The sequence below is a fragment of the Grammomys surdaster genome, unplaced genomic scaffold (assembly GCF_004785775.1).
Source record: "Grammomys surdaster isolate TR1022 unplaced genomic scaffold, NIH_TR_1.0 1166, whole genome shotgun sequence".
NCBI lineage: Eukaryota > Metazoa > Chordata > Mammalia > Rodentia > Muridae > Grammomys > Grammomys surdaster.
Window position 1 is genome coordinate 3,048,968 of NW_021605585.1, and position 27,520 is coordinate 3,076,487.

General features: G+C 43.1%; 1 protein-coding gene across 3 annotated transcripts in view; it reads left to right on the top strand.

Annotated features, from left to right (window-relative positions):
* Masp1 (mannan binding lectin serine peptidase 1) overlaps window positions 1-27,520 on the top strand; it is a 71,778-nt gene that overhangs the window by 904 nt on the left and 43,354 nt on the right. For all 3 annotated transcript variants that reach the window (XM_028783892.1, XM_028783891.1, XM_028783893.1), the window contains exons 2-5: window positions 5,071-5,317; window positions 23,174-23,351; window positions 24,795-24,926; window positions 27,209-27,405. In XM_028783892.1, coding sequence (XP_028639725.1) covers window positions 5,071-5,317; window positions 23,174-23,351; window positions 24,795-24,926; window positions 27,209-27,405 — 754 coding nt within the window. The remainder of the gene's footprint in view (window positions 1-5,070; window positions 5,318-23,173; window positions 23,352-24,794; window positions 24,927-27,208; window positions 27,406-27,520) is intronic.

Sequence of the window (27,520 nt, forward strand, 5' to 3'; positions counted from 1 at the left end):
ACCACAGTTTTTTAAAGGAGCATTTGGGGTTTGTAAACCTATCACTTTAAATTCTAATGGGCTTGAAGCTCTTCAACCTTTCCTGTTCCCTGTGTTACTTGATGCTCCTCACCAGGCATTTCTTATAAGCTTTTCCAGAGTCTTAAACCCCAACTATCCTAATTATTTTTATCGATTGTAAGTGTCAAGGCTGCTAGAACCACTCAAAAGGAGCAAGAAAAAAACACTCTGTAGGTGTGTTAAGTCCCTACACACCTATTTCCCATGCATTTTCCTTTAAATCGGGAAAGTTTTTGTTTCTATTCTTTAGTCACCTGGTAACTTTGCTCAGTCCGGAGACAATAAGGGGCTTCAATCTGTATAACTCTGAATTCCATTTACCTATGGCTGAGAGGAAAAGCTGAGTCTCTAAAAGGTAATTCCATCATTCTGATCTTTGTAAAGTTGTCATTTTGTTTTGTTTTTAAACCTGCCAGGAAATTTCATTTTTTCCTTCCTTCTGAAACAATGGCTTTTCTTCCTTTGTCTGTGGAAATGGTGATCTCCCTTGCCTATGCCACAGCCATTTCAAAGCACACCCTGAGTACACTTAACCCTCAGCTTAGAACAGCCCTCCCAGGTACTTCCCACCTAGAACTGACTGGGCAGACTCAACACTGTGTCCTCGTTTCTGATCTCCATCCCCCAGACATGCTATCTCTTCCTTTGTTCTCCTCTGTGGCCGTATTTCTTATCATCTTTGACATAGCTACTTATTTAAACGCCCACTTCCCCTTCCAAGTGGTGTAATCAACGTCTTCATCCTTGTAGAAGGTCTTCACGATCATGTGACCAGCACCTAGCATAATGTCCCTTTCCTAAAAAAACATTCAGTAACTATGACTGAGTTGAATTCAATTACTGAATATCAAAAAGGAGTTCTAGGAAAGTGTTCCACTGGCTGGCTGTGTCTAAGGAGGCTGGACTCCCAGGCACACAGCACTTCAGAATTTGCAAGACACTTTCATGAGTATTGCTTCAGCTTTTTCGTGACATAAGGATTAAAGGGTACATGAGATAGAAGCAGTTAAGAAACTTGCCCAAGTCCACACTGATGATCTAGAAAAGGCCCAGACTCAGTCTTGTGTCTTTGGGCTCCAGTCATTTTCCTCATATATTCTAGGAGGCTCTCAATCCCAGCTGCAGATGGCAATAGTCTATGGTACTCGAGGAATGCCAGTCCCCAGGTGACAGAACAGTTTCTTGTACAGGGGAGGGGGTCAAACATTAGTATTTTAAAATTTTCCACATAAAGCTATGGGGTTTTTAAATTATTTTTCACAGGATTAATTGCTTTGGCCAGATGCCTGGGCATGATACGGGCACAAACCCAACTTCTTCTCTGAGCTTTTGTTATTCTTTTCTTCTGTTGGAGTTAATTCACCATATGGTATTTGGCATGATGTACCATCTTGTAGGATATACTTTTCAACGTCTGTCAAGTGAGGCTGGTGGGTAAGGGAGCTCTGTGGTCTCTTCCAACTCTGCATCTTAAAAATGGAGTGTTGGTGGCATGAACACTGAAATGAGGGAAGCCAATGGAGAAGCTAGGGAGTGCCACTCACTCCACAGTCCGACTCATATGGCTTCTTTATGTGTCCTGATAGCCTGCTCTTACAACGGAGACTGAAATCTCAGCTCACTATATCACTTTTGACATTTCAAACAAATGTAGCTCAACTTTTTTTGATCAGCTAGAGGAGAGATAACAGGTGTCAGGACTTGTACAGCTGGTGCCTGGCGCAGAAGAAGCCAAAACAGGATTGCAATGAGAAGCAAATGCTGCCGTGTATATCCTTTGATTCACAGCCCCTAAGGCAAGCAAGCAAGCATATGTCTCAGCTTCTCACATGAATGGAGATATCTGTTTCATGCATCTAAGTCTGTCTTGAGATGCAAAGAACAGAACACTCCACAGGCTTCTCGTGTGCGCACATTCACCGGCTGCCTGCCACACGCAGCCCTGGGGCCTGGGCTGAGGGCTCAGTCAGCTATCAGCCTCAGCAGAACTGGCCTGAGGAGGCTTTCTCCTCTCTGTGTTCTGGAAAAGGCACATGGGGAGAAAGTCGACCTTTCATCCTTGTGTAATCCAGTTGTCACTATTGCAGGGAAGCTGGGCTTGCGAGCCAAAGCTCACGCCTTTGACGATGTGACATGGTAGAGTCATCAGAACAAGCCTTTGCTAGGGCTGGATACTTAGAGCTCATTCTTATGCTCCTGGGCAGCACAATCCTGTGGGAAGTCATTATTCTTACCATGGACGAGCTGAGGAAACAAATGCAGAGTTCCCTTAACTTTCCCAAAGTGGACAGGAGAATAAGGTCTAGGAGTTGAATCTATCCTTCCATGCTGATCACTTTCAGCCCAGGTAACAAAAATATATTTCCTCATTCAGAAATGGGGTACCTGGACCCGGAAAGTAACCTCCTGAACTCCCTTTTTCTACAAATTCACTAGGTAACTTGGACCTGTGCCTTCTCCTTCCTCTACCTCCAAAGGCCTTCCTTTACAGATTGCTTTAGAACAATATTGACCTTGGCCCTTGGAGTAAAACATGTCGTTTTCCTACCAGACTCTCACATGTTGCAATTGCAGGGGCCTTCGGGAAATTTTTTAAATGATGTTATTTTCTTTGTGTGTAAAAGCAATACATGATCAATGTATTTTCTTTTTAAATTTTTATTGATGGGTATGCCCTCTGCCTGCGTATCTACTTGTCTGTATATGTCCAGTGCATGCAGGTACTCATGGAGGCCAAAGAAGAGCATACACTCTGCACCCCTGACCGTGAGTTACAAATGCTTTCGAGCCATCTGGTGTAGATTCTGAGACTGAGCCCAGGTCCTCTGCAAGAGCAGCAAGTGCTCTGCTCCACTGAGCCAGCTCTGCAGTCCCTCAATGTAAAATTTCACTCACACAAAAATGAGAACACTTGTACTTTCACTTTACAGAGAGCCATGCTAATCCTTCTAGACCTTTCTACATGTATCTTTTTACCTTTTATGTATCTATCACATAAAACAGCTAGATAATCTGGATATGTGCTCATTCACTGTTTGCACACTGAAAAATTCATAAGTAGACACACATGCGCCTACATCTGAGTACAGGGGAAGGAGGTCTTAGCACAGAATTGACTTCCTGATTAACAAAGACATAACTTAGTAATCCAAATTCTTGGCAGAGATTCCTAGCTTTGATTTTCTAGGTTATCTAAGACTGTCTCTCCTCGGCCCTTTTTGTTCATCGGCAACTGTTACACGCCAACTCCTAAGCACTTCACATGCATCAGCTTTAATGATGCGGGGAGCCTACAGATAAGGACTTGCAGCCCCATCTATGGATGAAGGGACTAGAGCACAGGGAAGCAAGTTACAATGGAGGAATCCCAGGTTCTTACAATGGAGGAATACTAGGTTCTTGCAATGGAGGAAGTGGGATTTGTACCCAGGAGCACGCAACCTCAGAGGCTGTGTTTGAAGCAAAGCAGTGTGCTAGCTGCTCCAACAGAGGCTGTAGGAGCTGGAGGGATGAAAGGACATTCATTACTAGGGGAAAGCAGAAAAAGTTAGAAGGGAATGTCGAGGACAGGTGGAGCGTGCGTATAGTGAGGCCCAGGTGTGGGAAAAACCACAAGTGGTCTTGAGAGTGATGAAAGAGGAAGATCATCATAAAATTGCAAAAGGTCTGGTCAGCCACCTCAGGAGCCGATGCCGTGCCTAGGAAGCAGCGTTACATCTGTGTTAGAAAATCAACTTGAGTAGAAGACTTAGCCAAGAGGGAAGGGACAGAAAGATCACTTAGGTCATGGTAACAGTTTAAATGATGTAATTGACTGGGGACAGATGAGATGAGTTTCTAAAGCAAAGGAAGCAGAAAGGATAGGCCTTGGTGACTGTCGCCTAGTGCATCAGGCTTAGAGAACTGGCAGGCAGCCACAGCAGTAAAGGAACTCAGAAATGGAGCTGGAAGGATGCCAGAATCCAGAGGGCTTACAGTGCAAATACGAGGACCTGAGTTCCATCCCTAGAGCCCACATAATAAGACAGGCAAAGACACTAGCTTGTAACTTCAGAGGCGAAAATGGGAGGATGCTTGGGGCTCACTGGCTAACCAGCCTAATGTAATCAGTGAGCCGCTAATCCCAGTGAGAGATGCTGTCTCTGAAAAACAAAGTAGATGGCTCCTGAGGAACAACACCTTAGGTTGATCTCTGGCCTCCACACTCATGCACGCACACCCACAGGAATTAAAAATATCAAAAATGATCACAGCAACCTGTTAGAAGAGAAGTCGTGTTTGAGATGTCTGAGTTCAAGGTCCTTGGGTCTTGCTGGGAAGGTGCTCTGCTGTGATCTTACCGTTAGGACTATGACCCACCTTAGCTATCCTGCCTCTGCATTGCATCATTCATGTTTGATGCTGTGTTTCCCATACCCTCTCTGTTGCAACTCTCTCTTAGCAGTCCACTATATTTTATTTCTCCAAAAATAAATTATAAACTTTTGATTGTTACAGAAAAACATTCCCCAAGACTTATTTTCTTCATCCTGTCCTTATCCAAGGTTTTAGATACATTTACTGGCTTTGTAGTAAACAACGTTTTCTTTCCAGAATACTAAATATGTTCAATGTCTGTAGACTCCACCACTGAGTTTGGGATTTATGCCAATAGTGCAATTACTAATTGTCGTTTTAAAGCTACATAAAGAATTTATGGTTCCTAAGAGAGGTGCAGCTGAAGATGTAATACCAATTGTCACCTAATTGCAATAGTTATGCTTTCCAAAGTAAGTAAGACAGCATGTTTAAGCAACCCAAATGTGTAGAAATGTTTCTAGAAAACTTAACTATGTTTACTTTTCAAAAGAGCAAAGCTAAAAGCAATCTTAGAAATCATCTAGTTACTTTCTCCAAACATCCTGCCAACCAGGTGAGCAAGGCCTGGAGAAGAAAAGAACAGCAGGTATTTAGCTCAGTGTTGGGAACCTGCAATTATTGATGTGACCGAAACCTCCTTCTGTCTTTCAGGTTCCTGTCTTTCAGGCGGCTCCTTCTCTACCACGCTCTGTGCCTAGCCCTGTCAAAGGTTTCAGCCCATACTGTGGAGCTGAATGAAATGTTTGGACAGATCCAGTCACCTGGCTATCCAGATTCCTATCCAAGTGACTCTGAGGTGACTTGGAATATTACTGTCCCGGAGGGGTTTCGGATCAAGCTCTACTTCATGCACTTCAACTTGGAATCCTCCTATCTTTGTGAATATGACTACGTGAAGGTGAGACCTCCAACACTCTCTAACTGGGAATGTGTACCATTCTCCTTCATGGGTTGCATCTAGTGAGGGAGACTCACAGGAACACAATGCAATGAAGGGTGTAATGGAAGTAGTTAGCCAAGTTCAAGCCTATAAGAGCTGGTGGAATGACTCAACATCTTTCTCCCTCCTCTAATCTCAATGTCTGTAATGTATCCAATAACTACTGCTCCAACATCCCAAGAAAGAGTGTAGACCCAGTAATAAGCAAATCACAGAGAATGATAATTATGTCAGACACTAATGTATTCTAAAGCACTGCCATATTCCTTAAATAATAACCAAATGTTTAGGATTACAGGCTATGCAGCAGTCAATATTAAGAGGTAAGATTTGAAGAAGGAAGGCTAGAGTGTGATTCTGAAGGCCTTGAGTATTGTGTCTAAAGTTTAGATTTTATTAGCAAAGTACATGGCCATGGAAGGGAAGTGATTTAATGGGAAATACTAAAAACGTATACCGAAAGCAGGGGAGTATCACAACATACAGATAATGGGAACTGCCATGGGTGAGAAGTTTTGGTTTTAAGGTGGATATAAACTAGACAAGCATGAATATAACTCTAGGATATAGAAGCTAGGATCAAGACAATGGTGAGGGCAAAACCTTTGAACAAACTCAAGTTGTGTCTTCCAAAAAAAATTTAATAATAATAAAGTGGATCTGAAAAGGTTCAAAATATTCTAAGAGATCAGGTCTATTAAAGTAGTACCTACTTCAAAAAGTTGATACAACTAGAAAATTTTACTTTTTTATGCATGTATGTATGTATGTTTTTAATGTATATGAGTATTTTATATATAAATATATTACATGTGTGCAGTGCCCACAGAGGCCAAAGAGAGTATTAGGTTCCCTAATACTGGAGTTACAGGTGATTGTGAACCACTGTGTGGGGGCTGGCCCCAGGGCTTCCAGAAGAGCATCTCTCCAGCCCGATGTAGCACATACTGAGCTCTCTGATTTCCTGCAAAGAGTTCTCACCAAATAATCCAAAAGTCAGCTTTGTACATTTTAATCTCTAGTCTACTCTCACTATCCCTCAGCCTGTTATTCAGCAACAGTCAACCTTGTATTAACGAGGCTATTTGATCAGCAGCAAAGTAGTGAATTTTCAAGACCCCTTTGTACTTACCATCTCATTCAAACCTCAGAAAAAGTCTTATGAGACATGAACGCCTATCATTTCTCACAGCAAAACCAACCCAGAAAGTTTAAGTGACTGGAGGCAATGCACCAGGAAGATGGCAGGCCACGATCCCAACCCATGTCATGTGAATTTGAACTCCATGTTTGTTTGGCTACACTGAACAGTTCACAAGCTATGCTCCCCTGAGTCTCAGGATACAAAAGATCACAAGAGGCTCAGGATATGCTGAGTGCAGTGTGGACCCCTCCCCTGACTCAGTTTGTTTTATATGTAAAGCATTAGCATGGCATCAAATGATCACATGGTATTTCATGTCCAGGTTTTCAATCTCAGTACTGTTGATGTTTGGAGCCCCATAGTCATTGCTGAGAAACAGGGTTTTCAACACTGAAGGGGTTTTAGCAGATTCCCTGGCCTCTACTTGTTCAAAGTCAATGGCTATTCCACCTGGTTGTCCTAACCAAGAGTGTCTACAGATACTGATACTATCGCAGAACCATTGCTGTTTGGGGTATTGCCATTGCCTGGGTGCCCCATTTTATGGACAATAGGACTATTGGGATGCAAAAGATCTAACATCCAAGAAGAAATATAAAGCTAAAACACACGGGCTCTGGGCAGTTCGAAGGGTACTTGAGGAAACCTGCAGAATAAGCTGCTGAGCTGAAGTCTTTGTGAAATAGACACATCTGTCTAATTCCGACAGGGAAAGGGATTCTTATGGGGGAGAGAGTTTGCATAGCTGACTGTCTAGAATACCCCCCTAGCATCAGCATCAGCTGCCTGCAGAGGTTCTGGCAGCCATGAGTCAGGAACGGGCCTCCCATTGCAGGATGCTGCCACATCTGCTGGCAACTGGCGCTCAGATACAGACAGGGTCTTGTGTGCTCATCCACATAAATGCAATCGAGTTGTGCTCCAAGATAAGAACTCACGAAAGTTAAGCTCCAGGGCCTAGAGATGCAGATCCTCATATTTCACAGGACTATGGTAAACGCTGCCTGGCTTAAGTCTTTTTCTTCTGATAAACATGATCTAATAAGCTACGGAAAACACAGACATGGAACTGTTTGGGTTTGGGTGAGCCTTAAAGCTGCCCTACTTGCTCATTGTCACCCTACAGCACTTTGAGGCCCAGTACTTGAATTTGCAGCTCTAGCCAAGTTCTCATTGGCTGAAAGAAGAGACTGAAGGTCAGGATTCAAAGGGAAATCTAACGCTCTGCCGTTGAACTCTCGAGACCAGAAGTACCACACAGAGTTGAAAACAGTTCTGCTTTCCTAGTTGCCTTTACAACCCCAGCTTCCAGTATATCTAGTATATACTTTATTTTTTAAGCTTTTGGTGAGACAGAATCTCTTCTCTTTCAATATGAATGCAAGCACAAACATGCCCTGTGACTCCAGGATAAGTCAACACCACTCTCCCAAATTCTATTTGTTCATCTGTTCAATGAAGGATTGCATCACTTTCACTAGGGATGCATGAACAACTGTCTACTCTCCCTGCTAGGAACCCTTAACCAACCAAAGGAATGACTCTACCAAAGTCCAAGTTGATGAAGCAGGGAGTTCATTGGGGTTGCTTACAGGATGGTGGAGAAGCAGTTACAATGGTTCAAAGGCAGCTGAGCCACCCCAAACCCACCATGGCCTGGGAAATAACTCATGACAGCTCCATCCTGGGTCCCTGGGTGACTTGAAGACTGTTGGAGACAAGCTGGAGAGACTCTTGAAGGTAGCTCAGAAGATAGGAGATTCTCTTCTGCTCAGCAAGGCCTAGTGAATCTTGCTAGTTTCAGTAACTTCCTAAACCTTGTGTACTTGTTTGAGTCTTAAGGAGCTTCCTTGAGGAGAGAGTATTAGAGTCTGGATGAAATTGACGGAACAAAAAGTGGGATGAGATGATCCTGAAACTTCCCAATTTTACTTGCCAGAATTTTCCAGATTACCCCTCCAAGTCTTCATTATCCTATTTAGCCAGTTCTCAAAGTTTCATGGCCATTATTAGTATACAAGTCAAGCCTGCATTTTCAGGGGAATGTTTTTAGTGAGACGCTACCTGAATTGAACTTGTAAAGATAGCGCACCACTGCTTTTATTTACCAAGTAACTTAAAATATTTTCAGTTTTCTTTGGCAGGATAACACCTCAGACTATTTGGGGGCTTTTTTACTCCATAGCTGAATATTTCTTGTAGCCAAGGGGTCAGTTTAAAGGACCACCCAACTCACAGGAACTCTTTCCAATCTAACTCACATCCGTGGTGCTCCCTTGCCACTCATGTCCATCAGGGTGACAATGAGGGAACTGCTGACACCAAGTGTCATCATCCCAAAGCCAGACCTCAGAGCTGTGGGCCGGATGCTCACAGTTACGGGAATTCCTTGCCAGCCTGCTTTCCCGCAATTCTCAGTCTTCAAGACACGTGCACATCTGCACAGCAGCATCTGCTTCCTTGGAATGTGCTGTCACTGTGGAGTCCTGCAGCGCACAGATGAGGCATATGAATCACAGCTGGTGGTGGTGCAGACGAAGGGCCAGGCAGAGATGCTGAGCATTGAGGTTGGAAGCCTCATTTCTGCTTATCATTCTACACAAAGACATTAGACCTAGGCAGGTGGCTTCTTCTAGAAGAAATCCCTTATGTCCATCCTCCCTTCCTTTGTCAAACAGGGAGTTGATTTACACAGTCCATAAGTCCACTTAAGCTTAGTATTCAAAGACCTTAGGAACCAAAATCTAACTCCATCATCATCACCACCACCATCATCATCATCACCATCATCATCATCATCATGACAAAAGAGTGAGGAAGAGTAATTCATTGGTCCATATTAGGCCTAGGGAAGATTGATGTGTGAAAATTGTCGATGTTTTCTGGAGTCATGTTACACAACTTTGAGCCCACTATGTGGGAGGCAGAGAGAGGTGGATCACTGTCAGTTTGAGACCAGCCTTGTATATCCAGTTCCAGGTCAGCCCAGGATTCGACATACAGACCCTGTAAAAAAAAAATAATAAATGTATCTTTTCTTCTTTTAAATTAATCAATCTATAGGAGTGTCCGATCTAATGAATATCTAGGTTTTAAGTGGCAATATGTAGCAAATGTTGCCTGTATTCAAATTGTTACAACTCTCTTGCAGTTGAATTCTATTATACAGCCAGAAAATGCAGGGTTTTCCCAGAAATTACAACAAATTAAGTTTAACTGAGCATCAGATCAGATGATTGGCTTCTAAAGGAGTCATGAGGTGAGAGTTGTGGAAATGCAAACCTTCAGGCACAGAAGTTCACACCATTTACACCTCCAATTCCAAGTTCACTCATGCCAACTGCTCGTTACGAAGAAGGCATACAGCACTCCAGTTCAGCATCTATCTGTCTGTCTATCTATCTATCTATCTATCTATCTCTATCTCTCTCTGTATATGTTTCTCTGCCCATTGCATTCTCTCAATTTTCACCCCCAAAGCTCAGTTAGTAGCTACTAAGTGTCCAAAAGATACAGTGCCCCATTCTCCTGTTAACCCCACATCCCTTATATAATGAACAGTTCTTGTGTCCTTTGCACTGTGAGCCCCTTAGCTTCCAGTCCTTAGTCAGATCGCTCAATACATTGCAATGTTCTCCTAAATACCTGCCAGATAGCAGCATCTCCCTTAAGTTTGCCCTCTGTAGATATTCAGAGGGATCATCTTCAGTATCCCTATGCTGGTGTTATTCTCATGATTTTTCTGTACCTATTCACTTTTTTATGAAGCCCAAGGATTCCATAGATAATCTGTCCCTAAGATGAGCACTACCAAACCTGGGTACCCAAAGACAAGCAGTGCAATCCTGCCCACCAGAAATTCACAATTTCAAAGGATGTAACAAGACAATTACATAATTACAATTTTACAACCTGCACAAGAAACACAAGACGACACACATTTGTATTACTGATCATTTCTGTGTAGTCAGATCTCAGTGTTTGAAATATGCTTTAAGGGTAAGTAAAGGGCCAGCATGATGGTTCCCGGATTGGAATGTGTCAGCAGTTAACCACAGCTCAGGGCCTAAAAAGGATGTACTAGTGGAGGCAGGGAGAGTGGTCAGAGTTGACATTTCTTAAGGAGAGACACAAGAAAAGCCTAGAACAATTATGTAGGGAGGGACTAAGGAAATGTCTAGTAAATTTGACTTTAAACATGGCCATCCAAAGTGATAGACAAAAGACTCACTGGTTGAATTGATTTGGGGACTTAAGCATGCACATCATGGCTAACTTGATTCTTCAGTAGATTGTGTTTGCTGATTTTTTTTATGACCTCACTCTGTCTGAAAAGAAATATTAGCAACAACAACAAAAATAGATATAATGTCAACATAAACCTTCTGATCTCACACAAAAATCACCATTTCCCTTAGAAATTCTGGCAATATTGAGAGACAAGCAGCTGGCACCCTATAGAGTCGACCATGTAGCCAGGGTTCCCCACACCGGTGCTGAAGTATTCTTATATCTTGCTTGCACTCCTTGTAGTAAAGAATGTGAAACTTTCCCCTCCAGTGAGTCTACCAAAAAAAAAAAAAAAAATGTAACAGAGAAGTTCCCGAGAAGGCGTCTATTTCAAGGAAAATTATTTGAAAATATTCTTTGCGGAATGAAGAATGTCTGTCTGCATTTAATGTGCAAAATATGTTTCTGTCTAAAGAAAGTCCTTTGAGCTTTCAGTGTGGCATCATCTGGCATTTGAGTGTAGGATTTTTAACAGGAAGCTATAAATTAGGGACAGGGGACATGGAGGTAACATAGTCAGCAGCATGTTTAAGTAAGTCTGATATAGATACAAAAATAAAATTCAGGACTTAGGCACAGGCCATGGTGGTAACTTACTGACTAGATTGTGTTAGTTGGATAGAACATGTGTCTGAAGGAAGTTCCCAGCCCCTACAGAAAGCTTTGGAAGCTCAAGCAGTACATCACAGGAAACGGGGCACAAGGGAGAGGAAGGAGAAATGAGAGCTTCTAAAGGTTCTGACAGCCCGGTGACTACTTTTCCTGGGCATGGAGATAGGGAGCGTGCACAGGCCAGCAGGTTTAGAAGGCACAGGGCTTGTTTTGAATCTGGAACACAACTGGAAGTGCTAATCCCGATTTTAGGATGGGGCTTAACCAGACATAAGGATAAGATTAACTAAGTCACTATGCATGAGACCCCTTGGCCAAGTTTCTTCATCTCCCTTAGCTCGGGTTTGTTGTCAGCATTTTTTAAAATCCAGAATGGGCACAGTGTCTTCCTCACAGCTTGAGGTGGAGTAGTCTTATGTGGAATGGGCTAAAAATGACAGTCAGACTCAGCGGTCTGAGTCTAGGCTTTAGAAACTGTGAGATCTGGGAGCAGATGCTTCCTGCATGGTGCCTTGTAAAATGGAGATACCATGATCCCTTTCTCATGGGCTCACTGGGAACGTGAATGGGGGAAAAGCCTGCAAAGACCTATGTCCAATGAACATTAGCTAAGTAAGGCAGGGATGCTCATGGTGTAAGATGGATGCTAAGGACTCATCTGGCATCAGCTGCTGCTCTGTGAATAGAATCATCCTCTTCTATCCCCATTGCCTTGCTGAATCACTCAGGGATTTCTGGGAAATTCCTATTAAGTGTTTTGAAAGTACCATTTAAAGACAGGGGGCTGTGTATTACCATCAATATTTTTACAACAGTTTCCAATCTACTGCCAGATGTAATTCTTCTCATGGAATAGAAAGACCCAGTTATTATTATTCCTAGCTTACAAAGAAGGAAACTGAGCCACAAACAGAGCTTCCCGAGTCACTCTGGGCAAGTTCTTTGCATGCCCAATATATGGTTCTGTTTCTCTTGGAACACCTCTCAGGCCAATTCTAGTCTGGAAACGCCCTCTGATTGCCTCTCAGCCATGCATTTGTCCCTAAGGCCACAGTTTGCCTGTTATAGTATTTTAGTGAAATTTATAAAATGACATCAAGAGGTATGAGGGTTCCTGTTTTGTCCAGACTCTGTTAAATAACTTTCTCTTTTATCCCTGACCTTTAGAAGACAATCCTTTTAGGAAATAGTAAGGAACGGAGTCTGTGGTACAAAGGCTAGGAAGTGTTTGGGTGATATAGCTGTGGTCCTTATGTATCTCAAGTCATTCCCACTAGACTGCCAGCCCCAGAAGTTCAAGGTTGTGTCTGTGTTCTCTCTAGTAGCAGTCAGTGTCCTGGGTAGGACAGAAAAAGGCAGAAGTCTCCAGGAAGTTGTGTCGAAGAAAGTACACCATTCTAGACATCACCCATTGGCTCAGGATAAGACCATGGGCAAGTCACCAGTGCATTCTGGGTGTAGCTTTCTAAGTAATGGAAGTATGCCCGCTGGCTTTGCCATGTCCTTACTGTTTTCGCTGCTCTGAGACCCAATCCAATGCCTTTTCCCCCAAGTCCCATGGGTCAGCCTGCATCCTGCTGCATAATTAAGATAGAAGTCCGCTGACCCCAATTGCTGATTTCATTACAGCTCTGTGTTTACTTAGAGTATGCCCGTGACCTTCAGGCCGTGCTGAGCCCAGCTACTGCAGTGGCTCTGCTCATTCTCTGGGAGTGGATAGCAGGTCTTGGCCCCAGAAGGAAATGAGAAATGAATGAAGGTTTCTCTTGAGTGATAATTGTAGTCTGAACATGATTCTTCCCACTGGGGTGCTGGGCCCCAAACACCAATGCCTGCTAACTGAAGAGAACTAAGAAGTGAAAATGAGCTTCAGAAAGTGTGACCAGATCTTATTTTAAGCAGGAAATGCGAACAGCACAGGCTCTGGGGTGGCAAGAAGAAACAGGAGGAAGAGCCTCATGCTGGGTCCAGGAAAGCAAGTGAATGTGGACGGAGCCGTGTGAGACAGACGTTCTCTCTGGGCACTGTGTACAGAGTGCACATCCATGTGCTTGCGTATCCACAGGAAACTCCTTGCTAAAGAGGCCGAACTTAAGCGTTCCTTACAGGAGAGGACAGAAAGTGGGAAAGACGTTCAATCAGGAAATGCTGTGTAGCTACAATCTTAAGGTACAGGACCCAGGTTCCTGTATTTTATCTGCTGAATAAAGAGCAGACGGGCAAGAAGACAAAGTAGAGGCAGTGTAGGAGTCCTGCGGAAGTTGAGGCGTGTGCCGTGACTTGAATATGGCAGGTCGGGAAGCCTTATTGAGAAGGGAATATTTGGTCAAAGATAACAAAGAAGATCTTAGTCTTGTGTTTCCTGGAAAGAAAGCCTCCCATGCAGAGGGAACAAACAGCACAAAGACCCAGGAAGGGAGATGTCTGTGATATATGAAGAAGGAATTAGAAATGGCGCATGGAAAGAGGGTACAGATAGGGCCAGGGAGGGAGGTTAGGGAAGAGAGCTCCTTCAAGATGCAGTGGGGGATGAAAGCACTTTGACAGCTGCTTCTACACCTGATGCCTCCTTTGCCCTGACTCTTGAAGGACAATATTAATACTAGATTGTATGTTCTGGAAAGCTGAGGCCTAGGAACAATGATATGTGCATTCATAAATGAAGGAAAGTAGGGGACGTGGGACCCACAAGACATGGATCTTGGCACATCATTCTCCTTTTGAATACAAAAGACATTAAAACCCCAGAAACAATGGTGGAACAATGTTAAAATAAATGAGAAATGATGAGTTTTCATAGAATTTATTTATTTACAATATGGTTTGTTTAATTGTCATCTGGGGGAACTTAACAATTAAAGATGATTGTGTACTGTTTAACAATTCGAGCAAAATTCTGGAAAAGTTGACAGTTGGTTTTCGTAAGCTAATAGGCATTTCCGTATTCACAGCACAACATGACAAAATTAAAGTAGCAAGGATATGTGACAAGGACCTAGAGCCTGTGGATCTGTATTTCCAGTCCCCGTGAAGGATTTCTATGCAAGGATTTGAGGATATAAACAGGGTTCTGATCTGTGGCAGTGAAGACAAGGGCTCATACATTCCTGCAAACTTCTGGGGATGTTACTCAAAGAGCGGCTAATAACCGCCTCCCCCCATGTCCAGACCGGGACATACCTTGAGCCTGGCAGCCTGTGCTATCAAACACAGCCACCCTTTGTTTTATCCAGTCTGCAAGCTATTTTCCTGCCTTGAGCTGTGGGGCCCAGCCTCCCTCCACTAAAGGGATTTGCATGTGAATGAGCAGCCCCCAATCCTGGAAGAGATGAGATGGAAGATTCTGAGCCGTTCACAAACTAGAGGGATTGTAAATCCACCCTGGCTCTCCTCCCCAGCTACAGTACCAGGAGCCTCCTCACTGCCCCACTGCTGCCCGGCTCCAGCTGAGATGTGGGGCTCTGCTGGCTCCCACCTGCGGAATGCCTGGATGCCTGGATGCCAATTCCCAGGCTCTGGGCCAGACACCTCCCCTGCCAGTCCTTTCTTCTCTCCCTGCATATGCTGGTCTCTTCAGTTCACTGTCTTTCCTGGCACCAGTGGCAGCCACAGACTCTCAGGATCTGGGAGCTCTTTCTCAGGCCCCCTCATTCTTTATGGTGTCTGCCCTTTTCACAGAGACAGGACCTTCTTGTGGTGTTGTCAAGCACCGTTAGGAGGTTTTACTGTGGTTAGCTGAAAAGATAAAGTAAGAGAAGACCACTATCCTGGGGAGATCAGTACATCTGGGCCATTATGATGTAACTTAAAGCCAGACTCAGTTTCCCCACCTAGGAAATAAAAAGTGTACACTTCAATTATCTTTTCCAATTCTGACCATTGATATAATTGTCTGATTCTAATTATTTGACCAGAGTTGGAAATCAAGACATGTGAATTTTATCTCAGGTTTCCTACTCATAGGCTGTGTAGTCTCTGAGGAATTCATATGACCGCTCTATGCCCAAAACTGTGATGTCTCTCTGAGTTACACTCATTACATGCTCAAGACTAGAAGCAAGTAACACAGAGCTAAAAATGTTGCGCAGGAATAAAGATGAATCATCGTCTTATTTATTTGTTGTTATTTAGTTAGTCGTTTATTCATTTAGACAAGGTTGTCTCACTACGTGGCTCTCTCATCCTGGAACTCACTATATGACTCCAGGCCTGGAACTCACGGAGATCTTCCTTCGTGAGCTGCCACTTCTGGCTGTTCATCATTTGTTTTTCAAGGCCACATGGTGTGGTCCAGGATTGAAGCACTGACACTCCTGCCCCCACCCCCAGCACATCTAGCTGAAGTCACCTGAATCTTCCATCTTCCAGCTATGTGATTTCACAAGGCCGGCTTTCAAGAGCCTTTTAAAGATTGCTCACACTCAGAATACTCTGAGCCACTGCTCTCTCTTCAGACTCAGCTTCTTATCTGGAGCCTGGTACACTTAATTTGCTTTCACCCATGCTCTTTAACTGAAATGTGAAGCCATCTGCTAAAGTTGCAAGACTGGAGTGTCATCCACTGGCCTGGACCCTGCAGGTGAACGTGGTTCTCTTCTTACCAAATGCCCCAGTATACTTTTGTGTCCATTGGGGTGAGTGTGTGTGTGTGTACATGTGTGTGTGTGTCTGTGTGTGTGTGTATGTGTGCATTCTGCCTATTAAAGGAAATATATTAAATGTTTTTTGTTCAAGTCTGGCTTACTAGAGCAATGAATCTTTAAGATCAAGTTACTTTTTAAGTCTAAAAGCAAAGAAAAATTACCTATAGTTTGACAATAACTCCTACTTTGTACTCTCATTATGTGTAGTCAGTGTGTGTATGTACATACGTGTGTACATATGTATGTATGTATGTATGTAACCAAGGTTAAATCCCCATGTGTAAGACCAAGGGCTAACTTTGTAAATGTAATCCCAAATGGTCTGATCAGTCTTAGAAGGGACTAAGTTACTTATTTCCTCAGATGCTAATGTAGAGGTGATTATTGTTTTTATGGTTAAGAGTATAGAAAAGACTAAAGCCTTTAAGGCGGTTGACTTTTAAGACTCCAAGAATCTATTAGATTGTCATACTTGAAATATCTACTCAAAAATGTCAGATTTATACATTGTTCCCAAACACTTCTTTCACAACCCTGTCCCCACAAGTTTTCTTTCACTGTGTAATAAACCACTCCTGCCCTTCATAGCTAAATAGTATCATTCTATTTGTTTAAAATTCTGTGGTCAGGAATTTGATCTGGACTGAGTGGAAAGGTCCTTTCCTGGGACAGCTTCGAGTCAACTATACATTGACAATGTTCTGAGATTCACTGAAGTTCAATGGTAGAAAAGGATCTCACATATCTCCCTGGTGGTTAAATGGTGAGTGTCAGCTAGACATTGTAGAAATCTCATGTAGAAAACAAATCTCTATCCTACATCACATTGATACTTCAATGGGCCTCCTTAGGCTTCTTCTTATGGTAACTTCAGAGTAGGACTTCACGTGTGAAATAGTGTTAAGGAAAAAGAGTCAATTAGCAAATAAAAATATTATGCCAGGCAGTGGTGGTGGCACACGCCTTTAATACCAGCACTTGGAGGCAGAGGCAGGTGGATTTTTGTGAGTTGAAGGCCAGCCTGGTCTACAGAGTGAGATCCAGGACATCCAGGGCTACACAGAGACGAATCCTTGTCTCAAAAACAAACAAACAAACAAAAAAGAATAACATGAAAAGAACAGCGTGCAGGCTGTACTCAGGAGCATCACCTCCCATCAAAGGACTACAGCAACAGGGGTTTCCTCGCTAAAAATTTCCTAAGAATTTTTCCAGGGTTTTGCAAATTCTCAGTTAATGTGACACCAAATGAGCTCCCACGTGTTTCCTAAGTTCACATGAATTTAACTATTGTTTCTAGTTCTATTATTAGAATCTGTACCCTGTTCCAAACACAGCCCAGGCAGGTAGGAACTCAGGATAGACAACTGATTAGTTAGAACATCAAGGTTAGTAAGTATTGTGGATAATCTGATCTAACAAGCTGTTTAGTGAAGACAGGCCAGGGTGCTGAAACATCACCGGAGAACACAAGAGGCTGAGAAAACGCATCAGGTACCTAGGAGCATGGACAGAGGAGTCCTTTCCAAACTGCCTTGGCAGGGATCCTTGCTAATAGTGTCTTTTGCACACGTGAGCGTAACAGAAAACTCAGAAGCTTTACTAAAGCTGAGACAAGCAAAGAATCTTTCTCAATAGTTACAAACCTGTGCAGCCTAAGTCTAGAAAAGGCATGTCCTTTCAATCATACAATGTCCTTTTGTCAGCAGGAGACACCAGCTCAGTCCAAGAGCAGCAAAGTCACATGGCAGAAGGCTCTGTGTACAGGAATGGAAGAGCCAGCTGCAGGTACTTTAGGAAACAATATGCCACAGTCTCAGAACAAAATCATTTATGCTTTTTCCAAACACTGAACACAAGTTCACCCTGTCACCTGAGTGTTGTGAGATTAGGCTTGAAGTTCAGGGTCTCGAGATCTAAACCATGTCTATATACAGATGAAACACTTACAGCAGGCGGTTGTGTGCAGCTTCTCTTTGCCATAGACCTCTGAAGCTGTAGGGAAAGTTACATGAGCCACAATGCCCAGTGTCTGATTCTTTTGTGATGTAAGAATAAGATGAACACAGTAGAGCCTTCACTGAAAAGTGGGAGGGATGGAAATAACACAGCAATCAGCTCTGTGTTGTTTGCTCAAGAGCTTAGGGACGTTCCCTGAATAGAGCCCAGTTCTGCTCACTGAACAGATAGATTCCCAGTCCAAAGTTCTCAGTGACTCTGGATTTGTGCCTTGGTTCTGCTTCTGGCTTCATAACTTCACCTTCAGAGACACCCTTTCCTTCCTCTAAGGCAGAGCTCAAGTTTGCAACCAGGAGCTCTCAACCCACTTGGACCAAGACCCCATCTCATTTGAAATATCTTTGTCATTTCTACTTGAAGCTGGCATGTCCCCACTAACATCTCTTTTGAGTCTTCTAGATGTGAGAATATAGTTCTTTATACAGAACAACTGCTCCTTATACAAAACAACAGCAAACAGTAACAAGCAGAGTTGTTTTTGTAGGTGGCTTTTGTGCTTAGAAGAGCCCTTCAGAGTCTATAAGAGTCAAATCTGACTTCTGGTTTGGGTGATAAGAAGTTCCAGGCTCTGCCTCAAGTCCTTTGGAGCTCAACACACAGATCATACCCTTTGACCTCACCCTTCCCTTGCAGCTAGTTTTTCTTTCTAGTGAAAGGACCAATTTGCAATCCCATCCCAGCCCTCTCTAAGTTATCACACTTCTGACAGCTCAGTGCTTCTTCTTGATAACTAGATTGTACACAGCCAACAGCGCATGCCGACACATAGTGCTCCATGGATGTCTTCTTAGCCAAAGTACCAGCCCACTGTGCTGATGTTCCATCTTCTAAGCTCCCATAGCTGGATTCCCAATTGATTCACCACTTCAGGGTTTACATGCGCTTTTTTGCAAGAGTCCAGTCGTGGTTTCTTTACCATTCTTCTAGAGTTCATCATATGAGCCAATTCCCCAAACCAAGGGCCAGGACACTGTTTTCTGACACTGCAGCATTCTACTGCCAGTCACCATTCAATCAGGAGAGTTGAATCAGGGTCTCTGTCAGCATGTAAGATCATGAATGTTAGAGCTATTTGTAGGAAGAATTAGAAGAGTTAATGTTGAGAGTGGAAAGTTTGAGGGCCACAGGGGAAGCTATCAAGCAATTCTTCTAAAGCCCTGGCATCAGTGGAAAGGACATCTACAAAGGAATCTAACTAAAGAGGTCTCTAGAAGTCCTGGCTCAAAGACGACAGCACCTTTAAGGGTCCACATTCACACGTCTCATGGCAGTTACAGGTCTCTGCCAGTCCTCAGAGCCTGTAATGGGAGGGGAGAGCTGGGTGTAAAATACTAGAAGAAGAAGAAGACAAGTTAGAACTTACTAGTTCTTCTCCGTCTGCCCAAAACAACCTTTACAGAGTAATGTCTACCACCTTCCAGACTTGCACAAGCTCTTCTTTGGAACAACCCTAGAATTATACAGGAAGGAAATCCTAGGGCCCCAGATCAGATAAACTATTAATAAGGTATTCCAGCACGGATGCTGATGTCTGCCTAAAATAAGCATGAAATGTTCTTCACAGGCCCAGAGTAGGTTTCAGAAGGGTTTTGGTGTGGCTTGTGATAATCCCGGGCAAATGTTCTACAACTGAACTATGTCCTCTAGCTCCTGAAATTTTCCTGGACTCTCTCAGCTGGAGACATGTGTTTTCCTTCCTTAAAGCCTAAGGCTGCCCATTTTCATTGCAGTTATTATACCCTGGCAATATCATAGGGCACACATTTGAGCATTTCTATTATTTTCCTACTAAATTTCACATCCCCAAAGGCAGTACACATGCTTCTCAGCTCATGTCACAGAGCAAGAAATTTTTAGCAGTTTTCATATTATAGTCCAGGCAGAAATCAGGACAATTGAGTTAAGAGAAACCAAACTGATGGCATGCAGCCACATGCTGATGACTAAATAACAAGAGCTTACAACAATATGGTTGCCACTGTAGGAAATAGGAAGTGCAGAGTCTGTGATCCTCAGTCACAGGGGCCTCTGGTCATAAATTCCATGTTCTCACATGATAAGTTACCTCCACCACATTGACAAGATGAGTCCAGATACAAGGACAGTCAAAACAGAAGCCACACTTCAATCCTGCTCTACTCAGAAGCAAATGATCTTGCAGCACTTTATAACAGTGGGATATAAATGTTTGCCAGAGTCACCAAGCCTTCTATCTAGGTTATGGCTCAAGCTGTCACTGAGCCACATTCCGTCTAGGAGAAAAAAATATGAACCCAAGATAAGGTTGCAAGTGGCTCTTGAGCCAGTAAAGTTCTTTGGCTGAGTGTGTGTCCTTTGTCACACTCGGTGTTACACTCCCTGTGTTGATGCCTCTTCCCTGAATCCCAGGACTGTCTCAAAAGCAAAACATGATATCAGAAGTGCTCATGTTATCTCTCTGCTTGTCTGAAATCACTTCCCTTCTGGGTCTCAGCTTCCTTTGGAAGAAGAGAAACTGAATCTTTTGCAGGTCCTCCTCGTCAGCAGCATGATCCGCTTCTATTCTGGGCTGCCTGCTGAATTCTTAGGACCTCAGACTGTCTCTTGTCTGCTTCTACAAATATCTATGACTCAGTTTTCTTGGCTTTCTGCTAGAGCATACGTCCCTGTTCTCTAGACTGGGGTAGCCCTCAGGTGGTGACTGCTTACCGCCATGAAAATAGCCTTAATCCCAGAAGTTACAAGGAGGGACTAAACTCATTCTAGGTCCCCAGTAGATCTCTATTCCAGATTATCTGCAGCTGATTTTGCTTGAAAAAGTCTGTGCCCTGCACACTGCAAAACCTAAGAGGCTGCAGGACTGCCAGACACAGAAAGGCTTCTGTGCTGGAGTCCTTATTGCTTACGTCCTGACAGTTCATTGGTTTTCAATTTTCATCTGTGTCAATACAGTTCTTAAATAATCTTATCTTCACTAGTCATCCTAGATCTGTGCATTGAGATGTCTACAGGCCTACAGGTCTATACTCTTACTGTACTAGGAACAACTAACACCAAGTTAGAACACTGAGATTTTTGCAGATTCCGCTGAAGAATCTCTTTCCTTAGTCCTTCTTCTAAATATATTAAATCTCCTTTCTATTAAATTCCAACAAGAGCAGTGTAAATAGGTTCTAATTTATAACATATTAAAAAATATAGGCAGACAGAAAGCAAGGCTACTACTGAACACAAAGTAGATCACTTAAAAAAAAAACAGATGTAAAAACTGTAGAGGTGTACAGCTGAGCAGTGTTCCACACAGGGCTCAATATCCCCCATCCCCCAGGATCCCATTCTAATATAGTTTAATGACATTGACATTTGTGATGTTTGAGCTCACCAAGGAAAGCTTAGTGTATTTTACTTAAGAAAAAACTTATTCATATAGACATTTTTTAAAAAGGAAGTTCTCTACCTAATAGAAAAGAATTTTAAGAATTACTGTTAGAAAACCTTCAGTTATCTGGAACCCCCCACTAACCACAATAGCATAGCAGCTGGGAGGCCAAGGAGTAGCAGCTCAGCTGTGTAAAGAAAGGCACATTCTGCAGCCAGAGTCTGTGGGAGATGCTACTATCTGCACAGAGAGAACAGATAGCAAGGCCATGAGCTCATCTTCTGTTTACACTTCATTTCCCGACATTAGTGATTAATTGTCCTTGTGTTTTGTTGCCAGGGCAAATTGCTTTCCTTCTTATTTTAAATAAATAAACCATTAGTTTCAAAACAGAAGTGTCAGATGTCAAGATATTCTGCCATACGAGGCTTAGGAACAGAACCATGGACTCATTAGAAGCCACTCAAGACAGACAGCTTTTGAGAACTTCCTTTTAATTGCAGAAACCATTCTCCATAGTATCTTCTCTTGTAGGTTGGTTAAAACATTAGTTCAGATGTTAACAAACAGAGAAATACAAGCTTAAAAGAATCAAGTGAGCTGTAAGTTGCTCCGGTAGGAGTAAGGAAGTAGGTTAAATGTGCATAGTCAAATAACAACACCAACCAGCTGTTTCCCCCGAACCAGACATGTAAAGTCAGCTTTAGGCAAGCAATAGATTATCTCTACGTTGTCATCCAGATTTTCAAAGGGTCCCTGGCCCTTCCAAAGTAAGGAATTCTTTTATCATGTAGGGAAATGTTGAGTCTGATTTCAACATGTGTACATGTATACAATTTCTGGATGCCTCCAAAAAGCAGTTTCTAAATGTATCAGGACTAACTATTAAATATAGTTATGAGTACATGACTTCTCACTCAAAAATGTTAATGTCTTCCACTCACAGCATTGGCGTCACCAAAGGTCAACCACAACAGGCTGCAATGTCCTTTCAAGCACAGTTTCCTCCTGTAATTTTCACTGACTCTCTGGCTCCTCCGAGTCCCCATAATGTGTCCTGAAGTTTTAGTTCTTGTTAGTAAATATTTATTGGATAAATAACTATGTGCCAAGTTCTCCTCTGTGGGCTGGAGAAATGGCTACTGAAAACAAAACACTCTTAACATCCTGGTCCTGTTTGTGATGCACTGGGAACTCTTCAAGTCCTGACTGCTTCTGTGAATTCGCTCATCACACTGTTCCAGCCCCACTTGTGTCTGTTCCCCTGAACACCGCAGTCCCACAGAGCTTTTCTCATCTTTCATCACCCCATCTCCTTGAGCTTTGTTCAGTGGCAAGCACGCACTGGATGCTCTGTGAATGTCTTTATTGTATATAATGTTTCTTTTTCCTGGAAGCGTGGTTAGGTTCCTGCTGCACATAGAGTCCGCTTGTAAGGCTATCTAGCTCTTTTCAAGTTTTCCATGGAATTGTTTTCAATGAATAACTCATCTGGAGGGCAGTGAGGATGCACACATCAAGTGTCTGCTAAGGGAATCGAACCGAACAAACGGAACTGATCACATGGCCACATTCGCTACACCAGTCCCAAGTGGTCTGTAGATCTTACCGTTCCTCGCTCCCTCCCTTTGAGTTTCTAATGCTGCCACATCTGCTTGTGCAGCCCTGCTCTCTGTCTTCTCGAAGATGCAGAGAGAGGCTGACACGGGAAGGCACTCATTTTAATCCTTTTCACTTTGACCCCAAAGGTAGAAACAGAAGACCAGGTGCTGGCAACCTTTTGTGGCAGGGAGACCACTGATACCGAGCAGACCCCGGGACAGGAAGCGGTTCTTTCACCTGGCTCCTTCATGTCCGTCACTTTCCGGTCAGACTTCTCCAACGAGGAACGATTCACAGGCTTTGATGCTCACTACATGGCTGTAGGTAAGTCATCTCATCGTCAGCTCTCCCCTTGTCTCTAGAGGTGAAAACTGCCTTGTGCTCTTTCCTTGACTGACATCCACCCCGTGGATTCTGCCTGCAGTGGTTGCCTGCACTTAAGCATCACAGATCCACCCATCTAGCTAGCTACCATTCAACCAATAATTAAACTTTATTGATATATTCCAAAGTAATGGCAGACATCATTATATCGCTTCCTCGTTCAATACCTATTAACAATGTTTTGTTTTGCTGTAGAATATACATATAATAAAATGTATAAATCTTACATATACATTTCTTGTATTTAGAATATATATATGTATACACACAGACACACACAGACATACAGACACACACACACACATATATATATATATACACATATATATATGTATATATATATATATATATATATATATATATATATTCCTTTCTCTTCTTCCTCCTTTTTCTCTTCCGTCTCCTCTTCATCTGTAGATTAGTTTTGCTTCCAAAATGTCACACAAATTAACATACAGAAAATACAGTTGGAGACAGTGTAAAGTTGCTAAGATCCATCTATGTTGTTGTAGTTCCCTAGACAGAACAGTGTTGATGAATATACTGTAATGCTTTTGCACATTTCCCATTGAGGGATACCCAGGCTTCACTTATTTTTTTACCTTCTTTATAAGTTAAAGGTTGTTTCAGCCTTTTGGTGAATATATGTTTCTCTTTTTATTGTGAATATTTAGACAGAATCACTGGTTTGAAAACAGCTGTGTTTAGTCTCATAAAAATTGCCAGATTTTTCTCCAAATAATCATGTAATTTGTATATCTGTGTATGCCATTTATGGTGGCGCCGTGTCTTCATCAACGTTGAAAGCTATCAGTCGTTTCCCCTCATTCTTATTTACTGTGGTGAATATGTGTTACTTAAATTGTATCCTTTGATGACTAATAATAGTGGACATCTTGTTTTTGTATTTAGTGGCCACTTGTATGTCTATAGGAGAAGTGGATGTTAAACATCTAGAACAGGACTCAGTCTATGTCAGGGATAGAAGGGACGCGAGTGTGATGGTGAGCCATGCTCTGCAAGAACCCCGCCCCCCCCACACAGAGTTTTCTGTCTCAGTTTTATCATTCATAGGGTAAGAATGGTGACACTGTGATAATTATCAATTATCATAACCAAGATGTGGTAATTACCTCTACCAAGACTTGGATTAGCAAGGTTCAAACCCAGCTCTCTGCAATCTTGGGCAAGTTGCCTAACTTTTCTGTGCTCTGCTTACCTCATTTGATGAATGGAGACAATGGTCACCTCTGAGCTTTACACAGGATCAAATGAAAGAAAAGTGTGACCCTTCCCAAACGATGAGTGACGTTAAGTGTTTTATAAATATGATGTAATCGTCACACATGTGGCGACTGATGAGAGACTCTGCCTGCCCCACAGATGTGGATGAATGCAAGGAGAGGGAAGATGAAGAGCTGTCCTGTGACCACTACTGCCACAACTACATCGGCGGCTACTACTGCTCTTGCCGCTTTGGCTACATCCTCCACACAGACAACAGGACCTGCCGAGGTAAGGCCTAGGGGTGATTCCATGCTGTGTAATGATATGTGGCATGCTCCAATAAGATCAGATGAGGCACAGATACTTATACTTAATGCAAACCATTTAAAAAAAAAAAACAGTAAGCCAGGGCTAGAGCGACAGATCAATGGGTAAAGACCTTGCCGGACAAGCATGAAAATTTACCTCAGCATTCATGTAGAAGTTGGCCTGACTGATGCATATCTCTGGAGAACAGAGACAAGTAGACAAGAGCTTGCTGCCTGCCCCCCCCCCAATCTAACAGAAATGTAACAGAGAGAGAGAGAGAGAGAGACAGAGAGATAGACAGAGAGAAAGAAACAGAGAAAGACAGAGACAGAAAGACAAAGAACATTTTTTTAAAAAGTCAAAGATACACACACATACCATATAGGTAGATGCTGTACTGATAACCCCATTAAGAGCCTGGAATCCACTGTCAGAAGAGCATATGACAAGCTCTGAAGTTGAGCTGCCTTTCCTAGGCAGAAAGTCTGTTCCACACATTTCTGTCTCCAATCCTACTGCATGTAACCAACCTGTGCCAGTTATGAGAGACATGGGTTTTCCAGCCCATTCTCTCCGAGCCATAAATTCAGCCAAAGGTTTCTTTCTCTCCTTTGTTTCAGCAGCCCCTCTGTCCCTCTCTAACAGAGAGGGCCACAGACCAAAAGACAGAGGAGAAAAGATGATAAAGACAGCAAGTGGCTCCTTCACTCTCTCACTGTATCGTCTTCTTCTAGCATCATGGCTTCTTCTTTGCCAGCTGAGTCTGGGGCTGAGATGCCGATCCTAGAGCAGTCCTCAGGCCAGCTGTGTAACAGCCACACTAATGTTTACACAAAGTGAATGCTAAATGTGTTATGCTTACATGAAGGAAGCATGCACACAAACTAATCAGATCTGAGCTGACCTGTAGGAGTGACAATTGCTTCCCTTGACATAAGTGAAGGATTATGAAAGATTACTCAACACAGGGAGAACAGATTCTAAAGCGATTTGGAGGTGTGGTAGAACTTAGAACGTTTAGGGGAATTGCCCGTGAGTTAGTACAACCCTGGGTAAGGGCTGCACTTGTGAGCCCACTTGGAGAGGGCTCACTGGAGGAAGTCAAGACCACAGACAAGAGTTCTGTACTTCCTCTTTCAAAACTTGCTGAATAAAGCCGAATGCCTCCTATATAAGCCTGTCATCATAAAGTAGCATCTCAAAAAGGAATTTTCATGTAGAGAATTATAAAAGCTCAGCGTCAAGTATTCTCACTTTGTTTTTCATCCTGACCCCAAGAACCTTTTAAAAAATTCTACAGCTGTGCGATCTATGCTTATGAACCACATATCTGCACAGAGAATAAGGAGAGTAAGGTATCCCAAGAACCATTTCTAACCCTCAGGAGGGTGACACTTCTCCATGAAGATGTTTGAGGTAGAAAGTGAAAACAGATGGAGATTCAAGCGGCCTCGTTTCTGTAGTTCTTGTTGGAACTTCTCATTAGTCATGCTTGCCCTTCTGGGCTACTGTTTCTTCATTTGCAAAATGAACTGAATGAACAAAGGCTTATGAAGCACGAACACACCCAGGCTTGGACCTTTGGCTAGACCAAAGGACCAAGGTTCCAAAGCCTAGAGAGGGCTAAGTCATGGACAGGCTCTCAGGATGGTGGATAGCAGGAAAGAAGCAGAAGTCAGTAAAAGAATGTGTGGTGTGATGTCAGAGAGGATGGAGCTATGCAACCTGCAGGGGCTGGGCGTTGCGGGTGTGGAGGCAGAGGGGAGTCACGACAAGGGAGGGGATTGGGAAGGAGAGTGGAAGGTAGTGGGGAGTGGGAAGGACTTTTCTTACATAAGGACCAAGAGTGACTTTGAGCAGAAATCTGAAAGGAGTGTGGGCAAAGGAGGAAGCAAGACCCAAAGAGGTCCAGGTAAGCACCTGACCCCTTCATCTCAAAACTGCTCTTTCTCAGAGTGGCTGCCTGCCCCTGCCAGAGAATTCCATGGCAAGGGTCATCATCTATGGTAAGCCCAGCTAGAGAGAGACTTAGAAAGTCTGTGATTGAATCTTGAATGCAGATTCTTCCACAGGTGATGGTGGATGAACCATTATCTTCCTCAGAGATTCAGGGTCTCAGTAAAATGGGGATTGCTTCTCTGCTTACCTCCTGGAAACACTGAAAATATTACACAGTGGCAGAGAAGCAAGGTGTGAGTGTGTGTGTGCGTGCATGTGTGTGTATCAATAGTGTGCCATTTTCTCTGTTGTGTTTTCCACAGTGGAATGCAGTGGCAATCTCTTTACCCAGAGGACAGGTACAATTACCAGCCCTGATTACCCCAACCCTTACCCCAAGAGCTCTGAATGTTCCTATACCATTGATCTGGAGGAGGGCTTCATGGTCAGCCTGCAGTTTGAGGACATTTTTGACATTGAAGACCATCCAGAGGTGCCTTGCCCTTATGATTTCATTAAGGTAAGTATGCAATGGCTGCTTGTCCCAAGGGTGCATTTTGGCTCAATTGGGAAAAATCAGAATCCTAGGCTTTTGGCTTTTCAGCTTCTCTGCTTCTCTTAGGTCTGGAAGCTAA